This window comes from Mycteria americana, chromosome 7, assembly GCF_035582795.1.
Source record: "Mycteria americana isolate JAX WOST 10 ecotype Jacksonville Zoo and Gardens chromosome 7, USCA_MyAme_1.0, whole genome shotgun sequence".
Lineage (NCBI taxonomy): Eukaryota > Metazoa > Chordata > Aves > Ciconiiformes > Ciconiidae > Mycteria > Mycteria americana.
Window position 1 is genome coordinate 23,448,165 of NC_134371.1, and position 21,455 is coordinate 23,469,619.

The window sequence follows — 21,455 nt, forward strand, 5'->3', positions numbered from 1 at the left end:
GCATTGCTTTTTCCACCTGACCCAGCACACACATCCACTCCCAAAGTCTGGCAGATACAGGAAGATGGATGTTGGCTTTTTGGCATTAATTCAATCCTCATAATGGGAAGATGGTGTCAACAGACTGTGGGAGGCATCCAGAGGAACTGTTGACATACATAATTATTCACTATAATGCTGTTCACTGCTTAGTCATTGTCAAAGCAGTATGCATCACATTTTTCACTTGCTGAAATAATAACTATTTTCTGGATTGGGATTCTTCTTCTTCTATGCTGGTTCTGACCTCTTCTGCCTGGAATGCTATCAATGCAGAGCAAGTAGGGCAGCTCGGGCACTAGGGGCAGGGGGTCCCTCCCACCAGAACTTTACCCAGTGTCACCTTGATAAAGTCTTTCTCAGTTACGTTCTTTTTCTGCTAAGCGTGAATGCTGGTGGAGGTGAACAAGTACAGCACACACACTGACACCAAAACATACAGAAGAAGAAGGGTCCTGCCCTGGCCTGCTGGGCTCCCCACCAGATAAACCCATTACAGCAGACACTTGGGTTATCGTTCTGAGAAAGAGACAGCTGAGACATAAAATAGGCACAGGGCTCAGAATGAGCTGCAAAAATAAAGTTCATGCTGCTACTGGAATTATCTAGATAACTAGAATTATCAGGGTCTACTAATGTCCCATGATATTAGTTGCAGCCTAGGGGCAGGGTTAGGCAAGGGCACCTCCTACACTAGGGTCAGGGTGTTCCCTCCCCACAAGAACTTTATAACCCTCTGACTACTTCTGAGTGTTACTTCCCTCCTGTACTATTGGCAGCGGGTGCCTGTGCTCACACCAAGCCCAGCACCACAGCGCGCTGGAGCAGGAAGCACAAGTCGGAGGAGGACGCGCGCACCAGAAAAGGCAGTATGCTGCACCCACACAGCAGCCCTCAGCAGGGAGTGATCAAGCTGCCAATGAAAGCAAGGCTTTACAATATCACTGTGTTTGGCATACTCCTAAAAAGGCACAAGCATAGTTACAGCTGGTGCCTGAAATTTCAAACACAACAGAACAAATGTAGAATTAACCTACTTAATTTTAGATGGGTATGTTGCAGTTGCCTGTCCTACTTGTGGGCAGATCAGTCAGGATGACTCTCTTATACACATGGAGAAAAACAAATGCTTCTAGTAGACGTCACCTTGTCGTAAATCTCTTGTCTAGAATCTCTCAGATGAATAACAATTCAGGGGGGTTAAGGACTGTCATCTAGCAAACACCTTCTGATCCCAGCCATGAGGAGGTTCTGTTAGATGCAACATTGGAGAGTCCAGGGGAAAGTGAAAATTCTCAGGGTTCAGACTTCATGGGATTAAGGAGCATTCATTAATAAAGCAGAGCCCATTTCCATGACACCGTTTTGTTTTGTTTTAATTTCACATTGGGTTGATATAAAGTGTGACAATTTGATTACCATTGAATTTTACAGTTGTACTGTTTTGACTTTAGAGATGTAAAGTGCTGTTTGCATTCACTTACCAATCTCCAAAGAAAAATCATGCCTTTTTATCAAAACAAGTGACTTTATTGAGCTCACAGATCTTTTAGGCCTTTTGCCCTACCCTAGTAACGAGCAAGTAATTATCAGGGCAGTCTAAGCACAATGAGGTTTTCACTGGAAATGATGAATCAAGAGAATTTCCAACTGAGATGTGATTCTTTTAAGACATTATAGACTCTGGTTATATTGAGTCAGATAATTAAGGAATGATCATTTATTCAGGGTCCCAACATAAAGATTGAAGTGAATCTGGAATCAGCTGCAAGACATTCTGGCTCTGAAGTCCTCAGTTCCAAGCCCCCAAATGTATCCCATCTTTTTATTATGGCAGTTTAGGGAGCTGGGTTTAATTCCCTGACAAGCAGATTGGCTGTTAAACAGGATGAAACCTAACATAGATTTCAGGAGTAGTCCCAATTAGCGAGTCGAGTTTTTACACTCCCAGAGCTTCTCAGCACAAAAAAGTTTTAGTGTTTTTTTATATCACTCAGACAAAAATTACTCAGAAAATTACTCATTAAACATGGCACTATTTAAGTCTGGCTCTGCTCTTGGTAGATATCATAACCTGATGACATCACACAGACAGCTTTGGCTTTAAAGCATTACCTGAAATAAGACAAGTACAGAGAACGCGAAGGGCTACCTGCTTTTAAGTATGCATGTGCTAATCTAGCTCTGTGCAATACATCCATAGATCAAAAGCGTGGTATAACTTACACTATTTAAGATGTTTTTCTTATCTTGAGAAAAATTACTCTATAATCTCTCACAATTAAGCCAACACATTTTTGTTATTTCTAGGGGAACTGTGGGAAATTATGACAATCACGGAAAGATGTTACAATCTTACATATCTTAGAGCAGATCACAGTCCAAGTGATCTTAATGGTGCCCAGAAAACTATATTCCTAATCTCCAAATAACATTCTTGTGCTGGTGCATAGTTCCCAGTGCAGAAATTCAGTTAAATAAGGGACATATATCTACGCTGAATTAGCAACAGATCTGAATGCAAATTCAGCTCTCCAAGAAAACACCCTCCTAAACTAACCTTCCACATATGTTCGTATTTCTGCTACAGCTAAAATTCCAGCAAAGATCTGTGAAGTGCATTGAAATCCGCTCCATCTTGGTTTTGATGAGAAAGGCAATATAGAGAGAACACTGCTGTACTAACAGAAGCATCAGTATACAGATATTTGGCATCACATTATGTTGAAATCTACCTAGGTGGTATTGCATTAATTTGTTTGCTTGTATCACTCCACTGAGGCCTCAGGTTGGTGCAAGCAATGTCAGCCCCCAGGCATGATCCACTGGCGTTAGAATGCACAGTAGGGGGTAATCTTTATCTGTTGAATATCTTAGTTTCTGGAGGAAGTCCAAGGTTGAGTGATACAGGCTGCTGCTTCTTACACTGCCCACAGTGTATTTGTGTCTCCGTGATCTGATCCCTCTCCAACTTTTAACTCTTACCATTCTTCTTGCCTTAAATAGTAAGTCAGTTCTCTGACTGCAACTTTGTCATTGATATGTCAGCAGAGTGCTGACATATAAGGTTAATAAGGTTATTCCACAGAAGGACTCTATAAAAAAATTGGTTTCCAGCCTAGGTTAAGGAAAGAGGAAGATGGCAGGAGAATACAAAAGAAAAACAAAATAGAAAACAGAAATTCCTTAGAAAACTACAATAGCCTTCTGCTATATCCATGATAACAAAGTTTGCCGATTGACAGACTTCTCCTAAAGACCTCCCCCTGCACATGTGGCCAGGGTAATTACACTGTGAAGCTCCACCACTCTAGAATGGGTGGCATTATTAGAAATAATGACTTATAGTCGTGGTAAGCTACAATATAACCTTGTGCCAAGTCATTAACTTGTGTCACTACTTTCCTGACAGGACTTTGGGAATAATACCTAAAGAAACAAGCCATTTTGGGAGGGAGACAGTATGAACTCAAGACCTTATCTTTTCAGAGAAACCTGGAGGAAGTCTGTTTGCAGCCTGTGGTACAAAAGATGATCAGACTACCAAATCACGTAACTTGCTCCCTTCTTCTGGCTGCCTTTGCCACAGAATATTTAGCAATAAAGGGATCAGAGTGGGAACCTATAAACCTTGGTTTAATGGAAGAAATTTCTCACTCTGTAAAAGGGTCCATTTGCTATGTCCTCAGATAAACTGAATCAAAAATAATGACCTCAGAAGAGAACTTACTAGGGTAAGCTCCCAGAAAGTGCACCTCCAGGATAAGCTAACCTTAATTTGTTTGTATTTCTTAGGAGACTGAAACAGGATTGCAAAAGCTAAAAGGGAGGGTAAGAACAATTTTGTGGTTGATCAGGAAGGCTGATTCTATTCTTGCTGTGATGCAGATTTTTTAAAGTGACCTGAGGAAAAATCACCTACCCTCTTGATACTGAACTTTATCCTCACAGAGTAAGGGTAATTTTACTTCCTTGCTGCAGAACTGTGTTACCTCTATTGTTTGGAAAGCTCTTGAAAATCTTGAGCTGGAAGGGCAAAGCTAGAGTATTTTTATTGCTAGAGAAGAAGAGAGTAGAAATGAGAGCCGAAGTTTAGCCTGGAGGAGCTCTCTCCTATCCCGATGGACCATGTCTGCTTCTAACATCCATTCGGGGAGGTAGCGGTTCAGTGACAGTGCCAGGGTCACACTTCCCACATGTTCTCTTTGGTGTCTCATTTGTTCTGGGAAGCACACACGCATACAAGCAAGTCAATTTTGTCCTTTAGATACCCTTGAGAAAGAGTAATTTTACCTCAAAATTTCTTTCATTGTTAGAGACAGAACAGCACTTTGGACCTAAGTAACCCCGCCTATGTCAAAATCACACCTTTGGCCATCATCTGTGAGACCACTGATGTGAACAAAAGAGGCCTTTTAAAAAAGTTAAAGTTAAGATATATCATTAACCCTAAGGATCTGCAGAGAAAGCTGTCAAACTTTACCAGGGTACAGAAAGGCCTGATTTCAGGAACAGCTGTACTAGCACTCCAAACTGTTCATTTCCACCCTCAGTTAGTTCACTAAGAGTCCAGTTTGCTTAGCTCTGTAGTCAGTATTATCTTTTTCCAGGCCTAGTGTCACTGAAATCACAGCTAAGAAGTAAGTGAGGATTTGCCATGCGGGAAGACTGGCACTCTGTTGGAGGTAGGCTGCAACAGATTAAGAAGTTTCTGTCTCCAGCTGCCACTGCTCTTGGGTCACATGTAACTGAATCAACACAAAGAGTTTAGCCTAAAGATAATGCTTTAACTCCCACCCTCAAATAAACTAACCCCCCTAAAGTATAGTAGTATTAAACACGAACCACACGAAATAAAAAACAATTAACTCCATGCTACCCACTGTGATACTATCCTAAATCAATGAGGTCACTCTGCCTAGATCTTCCCTTTAATGAGCTCCCTGAAGAAAGAACCAAGGTTTTTAAATTAAAAAAGGAAGATTATGCTAGAATAACATCCAGAATACCTAATTTTAAGTAGAGAAAATTCATATTGATTATGCCAGAACAAAACATAAAAAAGATTTTTTTATACCACTTTCCTCATGCCCAGTGTGTCATTAAAGCTGGAAACTATCCCCTAGGCTTGGTTTTAGGTAATTGAGTGACTTCCTGGGTTGCACTAAACTTCACCAGTGCCTGACAGACCCTAGGAAGGTTCTGTTCTATCACCTTTAAAGCCTGGCTATCTGCTCTTTCAGCCATCTTCACTCTCTGCTTGTCTCCAGGCTGCCATCCACACACTGGGCCCCTAACTTCTGCCTCCAATACCCTCTTGCCCCCTAGACAAAACTCTGCTCTTCAGGAAGAGTCTAATTTTTCCTCCTTTTAGGAGAGTCCTAGCACTCAACTCACATTATTTAAAGAAATATTGCATAAAATCAGGAACAAACAAATCAGGCATGCTTTTTACACTGCCAAGGCAAGGGTAAAGATGTAGGACAGACTTGCCTATTACAACTGGAATGCTGATCTCAAAAAAGAAAAAAAAAAAAAAAAGCAAATGGTTTGATGCAAATGGGACAGTGAGCCCATCATAAGCTAAAGTTTAAATCTACTGTGTACACCTGAGAGATTGCACATTTGGTTTGTTTTCATGTTAGTTTCAGGAGAACAGCACTGAACTTAAACTGCTCTCATATTTCACTCGAACAGCTGAAAGCAGAAATAAAAACTAACCTAACTTTTCATAATGGATGCTATAAATAAGGCTATAAAAGTCAGAAAAGAGTTACTCTGGAATTGAAATATTAATAATAGGAAATTTTAATCTCAAAGAAAAGAATTCTCTTTCTGAGCCCGAGATTCCTGCATGACATAACTCTGAGAAAGACAAGAAGGAGGTGCACTTGCTTGATACTTAAGCATGATACTTGCTACATAACGTCAGGATGAGTACCAGTGTAAGTGATGAAAAGACCAGGGCTGAAAGAGTCATTTGTCGCATAACCTGGAGGATTCTCAGATTCCTAGAGAAACAGCAGAACAATTCCCAGTTTCCAGACCAGAACTGAAAATTGCCATATATGAAAGGGTAAATCTTCATAGCAGTAGCAGATTTTCCTGTTAGTGCTAACAGAGTAAATTACAATTCTTTTTGTTCTTGATTTTTTGCTTTGCCCTCTAAATATACTCTTCCTGCTCCCCACCAGTTCTTAAGCTGCCTCACAGTCATGATGACTTACTTTTTGCTGTGAGCAAATCAGAATTGGTGTGGTAAGAAAAAGGAATGTTATTTCTTCTGGTTCATTTAGTTGTCTGAGTTGAGATTGTTTTTCAAATAATTTGACTTTGATAAATGGATACTGTGGACTCAGAACTACAAAATGGTTTAGTAAAGACAGAAAAAAGAGTCTTGTCCTTTCTGAAGGAAGAGGTTAGAGCTTATGTTCCTACTCTGCCAGTGCTTTGATGAAAAGGGAAGGAAATAGTCTGAGCAAACCAGAGCTAGAAACTCCTCATATCCTCTTAACAAGGACTCCTCTGAATGGCTTATGACACCAAAATCACTGCATATTTTTACTGAAATAAATCGTAGATGGTTGTAAAGCAGTTTTCTAATGCTTTGAAAATGTAAAGGTTTAGACTATTCTTACTGGCCAAAATGTATTATCCTAAGTAAGTAGACCCAGTTAACAGTTTCACTGAAACTATTTATAGTCAAATTATTTGTTTGATAGATCCACTTTTTCTTGAAATACATGGATTTCAAAAATTAACATTTTGAACTGAATAGATTGGGTTTATTGTAATCCTATTAACAAAGTGACTCTCCATACCATTCATTTAAAATAGTTTGAGGTGATCAAAACAAACCTATCAAAAGATAAGCTTTGCCAAAAGCAATATCTTGAAATCTTGTTTCATATAAGCATTAAAAGTTCACATTTTTGCCTGACACATGATAGTTTATCAGAATCTTTAGCACACTATCTTAGCTAAATCTTGACATTTTCATGAGATGGAAAATTTGTTTCTACTTTTGATGAGCTGCAATACTCACACTATTAAAATAGCAATAACATTATCTTGCAGTAAATATTGACAGCAGCAATAGGTAAAACTTCAGTAGTTTAAATCAGGTGTTTCACCAAAAAGGAAGAAGAATCTTACCCTGAGTGGTTATTCATTAAGCCATCAAATTATGCAAGGCAAAGCTAAAAACATCTGAAGACAATTGCAACTTTCTATTTGTTTAACAGCTTAAATACTAAATATAGTCTGTGGTCTAAATTTATTGTGAACCTATAGGAGAAGTTTTAGCTTAATTCTTTCTCTTAACAATTTGAAACAAAGAGACAAAGATGCAAAGGAAACCAGATTATACTTATTGTATTCAGCTGCCCTGGAGGTAGATGAAACCCACAGATGCAGCACTGTGGCAAAACTGGCATAGCTTTTGCTTATACAGTGCATGTTCCATGGATAAAGTTACTACTCCACAGTTCTCAAAACTTGGCACCTGCATGACAATTAACATGAGATTCAGGTGAGGGCTGAGGGGAGTGGATTCCCACCAATACTGGGGCTTTTAGGAAAAAAAAACCCTGAAGACTGCTATTAGAGAGTGATAAAAACACCACGTCTGAATGAAAGAAGTTAAGGGGCAGAAGTAATACAAATAACGCACAAAAATATTTATGTAGACCTATGCAGAAGAACCTAGAAATAAACATGAAGTAAGGGATGAAAATAAAATTTCTTTAGCACAGCTACTGAGAAGTGCTGATTTTTCAGAGGGCAATACTCAATGATTATTCACAGTCCCTATGGCATTTTCTCATGTCTGGAAAGAACTGAATTTACTCCATTCACGAATTATATTTGCATTTGTTAACTCTGGAAATTTACTTTAAAAATACTGCACCAAAACGACATAAGAGAAAAAACCAGATCAAACTAAAAGAAAATTCATGTAAATCAAATTGGTATCTGTCAACTATTCATCCCACTAAACTACTGGCTAAACTGAAGTTCTGGTTTCTGAAGAGTTTGATAGGTATCTCGCTACGTATTTTTAGCTAAAAAAGGAGTAACATTCCCTTAGAATATGAACACCTTAGAGTAAAATTAAATGTATTCTGTTATATAGTTACCATCAATGAAAAATTCCAATACACCTAAAGATCATCCTAGAGATGGAAGCCTACACATGCAAATACCACTTAGACAAGAATCAGTCTATACTTTTACAAATATATGGGATTAGTGTCATGCTGATTAGCTAGCTATCATAATACTTATCTCAGTGCTCAATGTTCAAAACTTATCAAATCTTGTTTTTAGGATTAATGTGGCTTTATTCTGCATGTTGTCATCAAAGCAAAGATTGGATCTTTACCCCAAGGTGATCATAATCTAACAGCTGGATTTGCTTCTAATACTAATACTAACTGAACAACTCTGCCATGTATAAGAAGTCCAAATTTTGCAGATAACATATCGTAAATGAGCAGAGATCAAACTGGCAAACAAGGTAATAATGGAGAAAGTAAGACAACATTAAAGAGTGGGAAAGAAACACAATCTGCGTTAAAGCATTTTTTCCTAATTATACAGTTTGCTTCACTTCATACTTTGTCTTCAGTGAAAACAAGACACAGTGCATGAATACAAAAACAACATGGAAGGGTAATGGAGACAACTTTACAAGAGCAGACAAGCAGAAAAAGAGGACTGCTTCAGGTGCAAGGCAGAGAACAGAAAAAGAAACAGTGGCATATGGACCAGAAAAAAGAACGAGAAGAGTGGGATTATAAAGGGTAGAAAACAGTAAAAACTAGTATTTAAGCAAAGGCCCATATAAGTATGGCTCTGGGGCTGTGACTTTTGGTTTTATTTTACTCTCACTTTTACATCTGGTCTGTAACAGGGTGAATTGATTAAATTAGTGGAATTACTAGTGGTATACATCCAATGTGAAGAGCGCAGGATCAGGCCGTGAGTTGTGAAAGAAATTTGAGGCAGAGACTGAAAGGAGATAGCTGGAGTTCTTTAGAGTAACGTTTAGATAGTTTGCTTAAAGCTGGAGAACATGGGAAACAATTAAAAGAAGTGAAGAAAAAAGATAAAGATTACAATCTTTCACACTGAACACACAAACTGTACTCAACACTTCTTTAGATGATGGAAATGCAAAGCCTGTTAACATCCCATCCGTTTTATCCTTGGACTTGATTCATTATTAACTCTGGATTTACTTCTGATTTTATACCATCAATGTTTTAGTAATTTATTTACTATGCAACCAGTGAGACAAATAAGATTCTCTTTGGTCTGAATTAATATTTTTACTGTCTACTACTTGCTGTCATATTACCTTGCCAACAAGCACCAACTGTCAGCTGCATGGCTATGTGTGAAGGGTGGATAGGCCAATCATTGGTCACAAGGTAAGGTTCATATGTTGTTCCATCCATGTATAATGTAACAACGGGAAACTCAACATTGACAACGTAGTAATGCCATTCTTTATCACAAATCTGAAAGACAGAATGCAAGAGAAAAAAATTAATCTGCATTTATTGTCAGGTGACTCATTTTTATTTCCCATATGTTTTTTAAATTGTATTGTTTCCAAATTCCACTCGTAGAAAAAAATAACATTATTGCAATTTATACATCACTAAAACTAATGAAAGTTAAAAAAATGTTGACAAATACTGGTGGTATACTTGCAGAATACATTTGACAAATAGAGGCATCTTAAAACACACTCTTTGAAAACAAGACATAGATAAAATAGAAAAATCAGACAGTTTGGTATTTGCTCTGTATTTTCAGATTTGTTAATACATAATATTAGTTTCTTAATGTCTATATCAACTTTTGAGAATACAAAACCATACGTAAGAGATGCATACTCGGGATGTATCGGCATAGTTACTGGGGATCCCTATTAGCTTTAAATTAAGAAATATATAGTACTTAGTCCCTAGACTGATGAGTTATTATCAATGATTTGATTCAATTGACATTATTAACTTAATGCATTAGTACTTAGAAAGTCCTATGCAATGCATCAGGACCTCCATAGTGCTAGAAGGACCGCTGTTGTGCTCTGTATAGACACAGGTGGACAAGTAGTCTATGTGTCTACCTGATCTGGGCAGGAAACTCAAGTCTTCTCCATGGTCCATCTTTTGGCCTTGAGCTTTTTCCCAGATAGTCGGCAAAATGAGGATCTATATGGTTTCACTGATACACATCGGCTTTGAAAAGCAACAGCCACAGTTACAACATACTTTCAAGATGACAATATTAGTGTCAAATCTCATGAATTTCTGAGCTGGACAGCCAGGGATTACTGCAAAATGGTCAACTTCAGTTTTAGCTCAGAAATGTACAGCTAGATGAATCAGTGTCTCTGAAGACAGAAGTCTAGTATGTAAATATCAATGCCTGCCCAGTTCTTTTTTCCTTTGTTGTATCTTTCAGATTTAAAAGTTCAAAGGAATAAATCACAGCAAATTGGTAGGATGGGTGGGCTATTTTTAAAAATAAAGCAATAGTTACAATCATGCTACTTTCAATTCTGTAGAGATACTTGTTTTGATGTATTAAGAAATGGAAGTGCTTGAATGCAGATATCCTTGCTGTTTCATAAAGGCAAGCAGAAAAGTGATGTTTAAATATAACACTTTGTCCTTGGCCAGGTTAAGTGCTATCTGCCGCGATATCTGCCCTTTGAAAGCAAAAGCTAATGTTTTGTTCCAGAAGACATTTCCACAAGAACTTAATCACTTCTATTTCAAACTGCTACATTTATTACTGCAGACATCATAGCTCCACAGCAAGAGATAAATGCAGCAAGGGGCTGCTAGAGCCTTCCTTTTGAAAGCAGTAGACAGCGCAAATGTTTTCTGAAGGTTAAATGAACTGAAACCAAAATTGAAAGTAAATAAATTGGAAGACTGAAAACTTTATTGAACAAACAGCAATCACGAATAGCATTATGCAGTCCTCCCTTTCAAGGAAAAACAGCTTGCCAAGTTTCCTGACCTGATCATTAGAATGTGATGCATCACAGCCGCATGTGTCAGACATTTTATATAAAACAAAATGAATGACGTGCCTGAGTTTGAGACCTTGCATCACGAAAACTACAGGCGTTAATACTTGACACTTTATCAGAGAACTGTTCCAGAGTATTTCTGTTTTGCAACCCTAAACTGCATCACTTGGGATGCCCCAAGTGCTATTAAATGAGTGAGCAATCCTCCTCATATTTAACCAAAGCAAGAGCACTTTAGTATAGCAAACCCAAACATTTCGGGACGTCATATACACAAAGAGCATGATAATGTGTAGCTAGTCCGATTACTCTATTGACTGCCCAAAGGGCAGTTACATTTTTCAAAGAAAATGCTTTCTGGAAACACAAGATTACATAAATCCCACAATTCAAGACTCCAGCAACTGGGTTCCAGTGCTTCCAAGAAAAATGCAGATGTCCAACTGCAGGTGTCCACACTAGACAAAGTACTTACTAACCTTTACTTTTTTCTGATACATTCTGGAACATAAGATAGTGCAAGCGTAGATAGCTTGGTGAAGTCCTGAAACCATTACTTGCATGCTTTTCCTTAAATTTCAACACATAAACACATCAAGTTTTATTTTAAAGGGAATTTAGGCACTTAAAGTTTCAGCTTGGCGCTTCCTGATATTTCAAAAACACCCAAGCTGGTCAGGTGTTTAATTGTCATACAATTTCAATATAGCTTAGGTACACAGCCACATGTATATCCCACCAAAAGATCTTTAAGTATCTGTACTGGGTCCCAGTGTAAAAACAAATATTCTACAAGGAAGCAATAAAACTATTTTAAAACTCTGGAATACATCCCAGTCACTCAGCAGCAGGTAGTATTTCATGCCTGGCCATTTCACAGGCAACAAAATAATGAAATAAATAATTGTGGAGTGTAATTTGTTATGCTGTCATTTCAGACACCTTCTTCACCTTCTTAACATAGGAAGCCAATTTTTTCTCTGCATGCATTCCACAGTGGCAATGGAATAGTAATATGATTGCAGTGAAGCCATGAAAATAAAATTATAAAATATACCAGTTTGGCAAATAAAGAAATTTTAATCATCTCAAGTAAGAACTTTATTTAAAAAAAATCTAATTTATAAAGCTATCCTAATGAGATAAAATTACAGATGAGTAAGCTTGGCTTTCAAAGACTGCTGGATGGCTGGGTTGGTCTAATCACTCTATCATGTCAGTCTGCCTCTAAAATGTATTAATCAAGTCACAGTGAATTAACCAGCTTGAAGTCTTAGTGCTGATTACAAGCCATTGCATTGGAATATGCTTTTATGAAATAGATGAAAACAGACTCAATATAAATCTTATGAAGTAAGTTTCCCAAGCCATTAAAGCTCTTAGCATCTTCTGATGAACAACGTCAGAGATTTTTCTGTTTTATATTGGAATGCTTAGGAACAGACTGAAACCAAGGTACTTTGGTCTGAGAAGCACAGGGTGCTTAGAAACAGTCTTTGTTGGTCTGCAAAATGTCTCTTTTTACGGCTTTGTACATAAGGGATAGGCATGCACACATGAGAACACGCACTTTACAGCTTACAGCTTTTGTAGCCTCCCTTAGGTCAGCTGGGGCATACTCGTGCAAAACAGATCATTCACCTGTTTGACTAGATACACAAAGAGAACTTGTACTTGGAGAAGTGTCCCAGTGCCTCATTTCAATACCGAAGAGCCATGCGTATTCGCAACCCTCTGACTACCTTCCTGAAAGTCCCTTAAGTAATGGTCAGCAGACCATGAGTTTGACCACACAAACAGCTCTGCACATCCTGTCAGTGCTACTCAGTGAGCACTTTGAGTCTATCCCTTTAGAGCTGAGAAAGCAGATATTACTTCCATCTCTCTGGTTCGTGTGACTTTGCTGAGGAAGTGTTCTCAAAATACACTCAAACATCCACAAAAAAGCGGTAAGAAGAAAGAAGAAAAGGAAGGCAAGGAAAGCTCTCTACTTGCTATAAATAGCACTACTTCGCGTCGGTATGAGACACAATCTCCTCCTTTCTGCCTAAGTGGTCTGAACCGCTATTTTCTACAGGTTGTTTGAAGCAAGCACCTTAATCCAGCTCTAAAAAACAGAGCATGCCACTCTATTCTCTTCTTGATGCCTTTTGTAGTGTCTTAACATGCTCTGAACCTCTGAATAACCCCCCTCCCCGCCCCTACTCAGCATTCATTAGACCACATCTAAAATACTGTGCCTAGTTTTGGACCCCTGAATACAAGAAATACTTTGATAAACTGGAGTGAATTCAGTGGAGGGCCAACAAAATGGCCAGCTCTTGCCATGTGAGGAGAGGCTGAGGGAACTGGGCTTGTTTAGCCTGGAGTGGGGCAGCGTTGGAGGGACAGTAACAGCAGCCTTCCAGTGCCTAAGGAGAAGTTACCAGGAAGACAGAGGCAGGCTTGTCAAAGTGGTGCACGCTGTGACAAAGAGACAACGGGCATAAATTGAAACAAGACAGGTTCAGACTGGCTATAAAGTAAGCCTTCATTTCACCATGTGGACAGTCAAGCAGTAGAGCAGGCTGCCCAGAGAGGTTGTGCCTCCATCCTTGGAGATTTTTCAAGATCTGTCTAGATAAAGGCCTGAGCAACCTGGTCCAAGCTCACAGCTGCCCCTGCTTTGAGGAGGAGGTTGGCCCAGAGACCTCCTGAGGTCTCTCCCCAGCTAAATTACAATTCTGATTCCATAAACACCATTGTACTGAAGGGGATAGAAGGGAAACAGTGTCACTGGTGTGGCATTCCTCTTAAAGATGGGAGATGTTGAAATCCTCTTAGCCACAGGAATTACAATTCAGGTTTGCTATCTTAAAGGTGACTGCTGTAACCACCAGGCTATGAGGTACAGCAGCAACACTACCACTGTCTTCCTCTGGCCATATTTCAAAAAAGACAGACCAACCCCTCCTAAGTTCTTGAAAGCTGCATAAGATGTCTCCATGCTCTGGTGTGTGATGACTTTCTTACATAGGCAACTCCTACCATGACATATTTGGGGGAGGTTATGTGGTCATTATTTCTACATGCACATTCCACCGTGTTTCGAAAACTGGATGTCATTTGTCATTGATGCTGGCAACATGGATGTTTATGAATCAGATCCTCTTTAAAGGATGACAAATGTATAAGGCTTTATTTTAAGTTTGCACTGCTTTCACATAAAGATTAGAAGATATTCTATATTTCTATAAGATGAGAAGTTAAAGTCTAGGGAGTCTAGAGACTAAAATCTGTGCTTTCAGTTCAGAACCACAACTACTGGCTACTCCAATGGACTGCAAAAGTGCACATATTCTAGTATGGAGGTGTATGTAACTACATAACATGAATGCAAGTCCTCTTCCAAATTAGCTTCACGCTTTTGGAAAAGCTATACCTCGGTGGAGGCAGAACAAATTCTGGCTAAGCAAGGCTTCTTTGAAAACTTGCTATGCCCTACCCCACAGACATTGTCATTTCCTTTGTTCCACTCTTGCGTACATTGTACCACTCTGCCAGCTTCACAATACTTCTCTTCTGTTAATTGCTGACTACCAATGTGAACTGGGAGGCTCACAAGAATAAGAACAGAACTGCTTTGCAAAACAGATTTTTAAAATTCCCTTTTAGAAATAAACCACCCCAAACCCTAAATTCTCTGTGGAAAAAAAATTCCCAGATTATTGGTTTTCATCAGTCATGATATTTCATTGTAAACATACTTCAGACATAAAAAAGAAAAGAAAATAAAAAAAAGAAAAACCAAACAACAAGGTGAAGGTACAAACTGTAACAATTTCATTTGAAAACGCTAAAATGCTTTCAACCTAACTGGAGTGCTCTTTTCCATATTCTCTTTCATTGTGATTTGGGTAGTAGCAGCAGAGTGGTAAACACTTCGAGTTAAGCTAAATTTTCTTTTCTGAAAGAATTTTCCATTTCAAGTATTTGCAAGCAGCAGCAGAGGAATTTATCCTCTAGGTAACTCCCTCTTTCTTATATCCCTCTGATACACAGCCCTCCCATCTGTCTTTCAGATACCTTTTTTCCCAGTACCTCTTTCCCCTTGCTATGCGTTTTAGCATTTTATCTTTTTACCTACAGCATTTATCTATTATATCACCTTAAATATTAATTGATATCAAAACAATAAATTCAATACCATTGCAGCTTTTTTTTATGCTGGTCCTTTTCCCCCCTTTCTGTTCTGTTTTTGTTAAAATATGTTGCTAACAAACTGGTCAGCTGACTGGGTCACATTCTTTCACTAACTCTCATGCAAATTAGGCTTAATTCCAGTCTTATTAACTGATCCAAATCTAAATAGTTGCACATGAGAAGAAATTATCTAGTATCTTCCAAAAAAAAAATTCCTAAACTAGGTCAGAATGTCAGCTGTGTGGTGGTGGTGCTCATGCCCAAAGGTCAAATGCCAAAGGAAATGCCAGTGGGGCTAGTGCATCTCCTCAGAGGGACACTGTGTCCTTGGGCTGAAGAAGACAGTGACTACTGACAGCGAGTTATGTGCTAAGAACTTGAAAATAGGGCGGTTTATTAAGCAGAGTGTAGTAGTCATTGCAAATAGCTGGGCTGGTGAGGCCAATCTGACCAAGACTTTCATTTCTGTCACAGACTAGAGGTGTTTTAAATCCACTAACACAGAGCTTAACTTTTTGAAAGTGAATAAAAGATATACACAGAAATCACAAAGGTGTTCGAATCTCCTCCTCTCTTTTCCTTTTTATGGAAAAATTCTAAGTATGATTTCCATTAAACATTAACATTGAATGAATTAATTCACTTCTACAAATGAATTCTTGTCAATAGACGTGACTTAAATTGAAAAAAGAATGTGCACTTCTGTTTGTTCAACCTAACTTTACAGAATATAAATCATCCTGCCTGAACTGATGCGTATCTGCTGGAATGTCACTCCAGGATGTACTGGCCTTTACAGAACAGAAGTGTTTATAAGACCACGGAGCACTTCAGCACCAGTCTTTTCTTCAACGCAGTTGAATTCTGTGTCCTCTCAATAAATCTATTTTCTGCTGTTTGGTAGTATTTCAATAAGTAAAACATTTAGGCCACTCTATAATCAAGACTATAGTGGAGAAGGCTATTATATTCATTTATAGCAAAATAGGATCATTAATGAAGGAAGAACCACATTCACACAGGGATTACAATACCCAAGCAGCTAGAATAATAATGCTTACCTCTGCTTGCAAGGGGGTCAGGAGTACACCTGGGATTATAAATTGCATATTTTCGTGAAGTAGCATAATAGAAAATTAGTCATGCTTACTGTGTCTGTACAAAAATGTCCTCTCCAATGGTTGTGCATGTCTAGAAAAATGCAAAGTCTACAGAAGATGAAGAAGGCACTGTTTCCACTAACAAAGAGTTGCAGGGCATCATATCTTCATTAAGAGGTTGAATTATTATCACACTTATTAATTAATAGTTAATATTATTAATAATTGTTATGCTTTTATTAACAGCAACACTTTCTCTTTGGATGTACATTTACTATATTTATAAATCTGCAAGTCATTCAGCAAGCAAAACACACTTACCTCAAATCCTTTGTATGCTTCTGTAGAGGATATGTACAGTGCTTATACAAAAACCTTAACAATGGAATAGTTTCCTTATTTGCAAGCATGTCTTGATAGAGCTGATGGAGGTCATCATTGTGAAAACTTTGTAAACATGCAGAGACAACTCAGGCTCTGCATTTTTATCTCACTTCACTAAAGAAGACAACAAATGCAGGGAATATCCCTTTGATCTTATGCTTAAAGGCATTAGCATTATCCACTCAGTTACGGCATGCAAATCAAACCCTCTGCCCTGTTCTGAAAGCAGCCACATGCTTTGTAAATCTGCTTCAAAGCATGGCACCCATTACCCTTGTTCAGAGTACAGAACACAGATGATATTTGGATGGGGACAGGGATATTATTTTGAGTTTAAAAAACCCCACATTTTTCTTTCCATCTCTAAACTAATCCTTTCTCAAAGAGCTTTGTAAAAATTTACAAATTTTGGCATTGTTCTTTTCTGTTGGTGACACTAAATAGACATTTAAATGGCTCCAATACATTTTGATAGAAATTTTTATATATATTTTGATATATCAAAATATTTTTATTATATATTTTTGATATATTTTTATAGCACTGAGAGAAAGCACTGTACTGCATACAAACAGGGAGCACAAATGCAACAGACTTAAAGGTTATGAAAGACAGTTTCATCACACCTTTAATAGGGACCTAAGGAATACTGCCACAGTAAGAAAGCAAGCCTGAAAAAGGTATTAATTTGGAAACATTTGGCAGTGGATTTCAAGTAAAAGTGAAAAAGTTACATATATTTGCAATTTTTAAAGAAAAATGTTGTATATTTACATATGCAAAATAAAAATAACACTTCTTAAGAGTTTTAGGCAGTGTAGTCATGCACAGCATTGATGAGTTTTGCATGAAGGCATCTAAAGGTAAGCATAGAAAAGGCTTTCTCCTGTCCCACTCTGGGGTTCATAACTGTTGTCTCTGATGAATGGGAACTTTAAAGATGTTGTTGAATGAGCGTTTATCTGCTACTTTAGAATCTCGTTTAGTATCTTAATTGTTTTCCTATTGTCAGTTCTCCTCCACTGACTTCTACAATTAAGGCATGTTAGTTTAAAAAAAGAAAAGAATATACCTTAGGGCATTGCTTTTGCTATAACTCTGCTGCTCTCTTTTGGTTTCTTCTAATAAATCTTTGCCTTAAATTTCAGTAGCTGAGCTACATGCAAAAGCTGATTAAGTGATATAAAGAAATAAGTTACACAGTTGACTTTTTCTCTCTTTTTCTCATTGTCTATAGGCACCTTATCATTTCTTTGTGTTTTTTTTTTTTTTTTTTTTAATTATCCCATCACCACCAAGAACAAAAGATACACTGCTAAAAATGTCCTAGTGCAGACTAAAAGTATGTAATTCAGTATGCAGATATTCAGTATTCAGGATGTGCTTACTTCATTGGATACCTGGGTTACCTAGTGCATTTCTCTTTTCTAATATAAGGAACAAAAATATATTTCTTCTGTGAATATGCATGCTTTATAGTAAAAATTTGCTTTTGTGACAATCAATAGATATGCACTTCGAGTTAGCTTTGTGCTACAGTATAATCTGCCAGCATGTTCATTTTGGGGAAGAGCTATTGAAAATAAACAAAAGCAAAGTGCAAACACAGACTAATCAAATTAATCCAGTAATATAAATGGTTATGTCTTGTAGCATTATTTATTCTACCTCAGTAACTGGCTCTGTGCATTAAGACAGATATTTGCCACATGTGTTGGCTTTACTTAATCTAAGCATTGCTGAAACTGAAAAGGATTAAAACATTTGTGGCAAAGGGTCGGTATATTCTTGACCACTAAGTGGTGCTGTGCAGATTGCATATATGTCCCCAATATCTCCACAACCTCTTCAGAAAACTTTAAATAAAGCTCTAAAATATTCATATTATGTACTAGTTTTTTTTTTTTTTAATAATCTCTTCGGGTTTCCCTTTCTACATTTACCCTTTAGCAGCTCCCTCACTTGACACTTTTTTTTCCTGTCTGTAAAATCAATATGTTCTGCCTCTGAAGTGGCAATAAATACAGTAGGTATGTAGTAATTAAGGCAGGCTGGAAGAAAAATATACTGCGTATGGGAAAAGAAAGAATCAATATACTCCCACCAGTAAAATTAATGGATGATACATTGAAAAGCGTCATCACACTCTACAAGTTCAGTGTTTTTTCCATAAGAATACTGTTGCACGCTTAACCTCCACATAAAACTTGTAGTTTGAACCTTAGCCTGCATAGTCCTGCTCAAATTTGATCACAAAGTCTCTCTGAGCAAGTTCCTTGCTGATGGAACAGCTGATGGCAGGCAGTGAAGGAAAAAAAAAAACAAAACCCCACCAGATTGCTTTGCTCTGAACCAGTGCTTTTATGCTTATGAGACTGGAACATCATCACCACTCTTCCCGTTGTTAGCAGTAGTGGTTGTTACATGGAGTAATTTCTACTCCTTTGTGAGGAAGCTTTTCCATAGTTACTATCTGTATCAGAACTTGGATTTCTCTAATACATATGCTGATGTTATGTCAGCTTCATATATGGGGAGAGAATTTGGAAAATTAAATGTCTTTCTATATTTGTGTTTTAAATTTATTCCTTTTAAAACTTCCTTTCAAAGACCTTAAAGCAGCATATCTTCTGATCCGTGCATTTTATTGCCATGTAATTCTGCAGTTGTAAAGGAATGTGTATGATCAGTTCTAGAATAAAGGAGATTGAACATTGTGCAAATTAATCCCTTCTTTCTGGAACCCCAACTAAGTATTAGAAGAACATTAACCAGAGAAGGAAGCAAAAGAGAGACTTCCTTGCTCCTTAGGCAACTCCTAAGCAAGTTATTGCTTCCTCATAGGACTTTTGGTGAGGAAACTAGAAACACAGCTTGTATTCCCTACCTCTGGCTGCATGCATAAAAGGAAGAGAAGCCTTTGGGGATTATGTTAAGGTGGGCAAGAGCAACAGGAATCTCATTCTCAAGGCTCTACTGACAGTGGAGCAAGTCCGAGCTCCTAAATGAGGTACCAGTTACATGCCCATTGACAGACAGTATGAAACCCTGACAACAACAGCCCTAAAACTCTCTGCAGATGTCACTATATTGACACCTTATTTAGGAAGCTAAGCAAAGCAGAAGACATTTTCCATGACAGTATATTTTGAAACAGAGGAACTGGAGGTGAAGGATTAGGAGGCAATTCTTTGCCCTTATAATCTCACTAACTGAAAAGATAATGCAGTTTAATGCCGATTGTTTTAAAATTATATTTTGTATACCTTATAAAACAAGTATTTCAATATAAACTATTCAGTACAATGTACTGAGTATAAAACTAATGGATTTTCTCATGTACCTTGCTCAAGTAAATGCTATATGCAAATAAGTACATATCTAATCACAGCCCTTCCAAACTGATATTTTCAACTGTTTACTTACTGTCTAGTCCATGTTTTTTCTTCTGCTTAATGTTTATACAATTTAGACATTTACTTTCACTTAAAAAAACCCAAATTTTCACAGACTGTTTAGGAAACAGCCCTAAGATTTGTTTGGTATTCTTAAGAAAATATAGGTAGAACATGTTATTAGAATATCCTGAGTTCTGATATTTATTATGCACTATAGTTTATTTAACATGTCAAACAGTAGTGGGGATGTCCATTAAATTATTCAGAAAATTTGGGGAGGGAAGTACCATCTTTTAACAATTTTCTTCTCTTGAGAAATCCCCCAAGAATACCAATTGGTCCAAAACTAATTCCTGAAAATACATTTATATAGCATGCTTGCCAAGTATACTTGTTTATAGCTACTGATGTTCCTATAGGAAACACCTTGTTGCATTTTAACAGAATTGTCTATTTACCTTGTACTGACAAATAAAAGCAATCCTTTCTCTCTCTCCTCAGCCCTTTCCCCTCCACGTACATTCGAATGAATGTAGAAGGAAGAGCAAGCACCTAAAAGAGGTGAGTCTGTATTTAGTACCAGACGTACAGATGTAAGACGTTTTGATCTTTGATTTTCCTGAGATGAAAACCCGAATCTTGCAGAGCTCTGTAGTGTATTTTATTTTGAGGTTGACTCAAATGTCTTTCATCTCAAAGAAGAGGGTGAACAAAGACACTGCAGTCACCCTGTGGCAGCTGGGGCAAATGTTTTATTACCGTGAGTTAGCTTTAATCTGATTTGTGTATCATCCTCAGTTTAAAACAGCTAAGTATATAGATCTGACTCCCAGTTTTCCGAGATTTATTATCTGTTTTTGTCTAAACTACCTGCCCCATATGCTAGAGAGAGGATGTTAATTGTAGCATTGACCTCGTTGCTAGATAGATTCTCTTAGTCTCCCTTGTGCTGTTGGCTTTCTGCCAGGCAGAGTAGATCACTGTCTTTCATCGCAGTATTCTGTGCCCTCTTTTGTAATCACAATATCCACTCTATTACTCCATCATTTAATGAAGCCAACTTTATTCCAATCACATATGACATTTGAGTCATCTGCAAACCAACCTTCAGAGTATAAAAACTGAAAGGAATTAAAAAATCTAATGGTAAACCTCTGTTCATTAACTGCGGAAAAAGAAAGGAGGGGGAAAAAATAATCAAAGACATCTCCTAGCTTCTCATTTTGCAGTCCCCTGATAAGATCTTGCATGATATTACTGCTGGCCGTTTTTCATCAGAAACCATTCTATTTTGAA

General features: G+C 37.7%; 1 protein-coding gene across 1 annotated transcript in view; it reads right to left on the reverse strand.

Moving 5' to 3' along the window:
* CLSTN2 (calsyntenin 2) overlaps positions 1-21,455 on the reverse strand; it is a 231,590-nt gene that overhangs the window by 18,848 nt on the left and 191,287 nt on the right. The window contains exon 9 of the mRNA XM_075509125.1: positions 9,401-9,563. Coding sequence (XP_075365240.1) covers positions 9,401-9,563 — 163 coding nt within the window. The remainder of the gene's footprint in view (positions 1-9,400; positions 9,564-21,455) is intronic.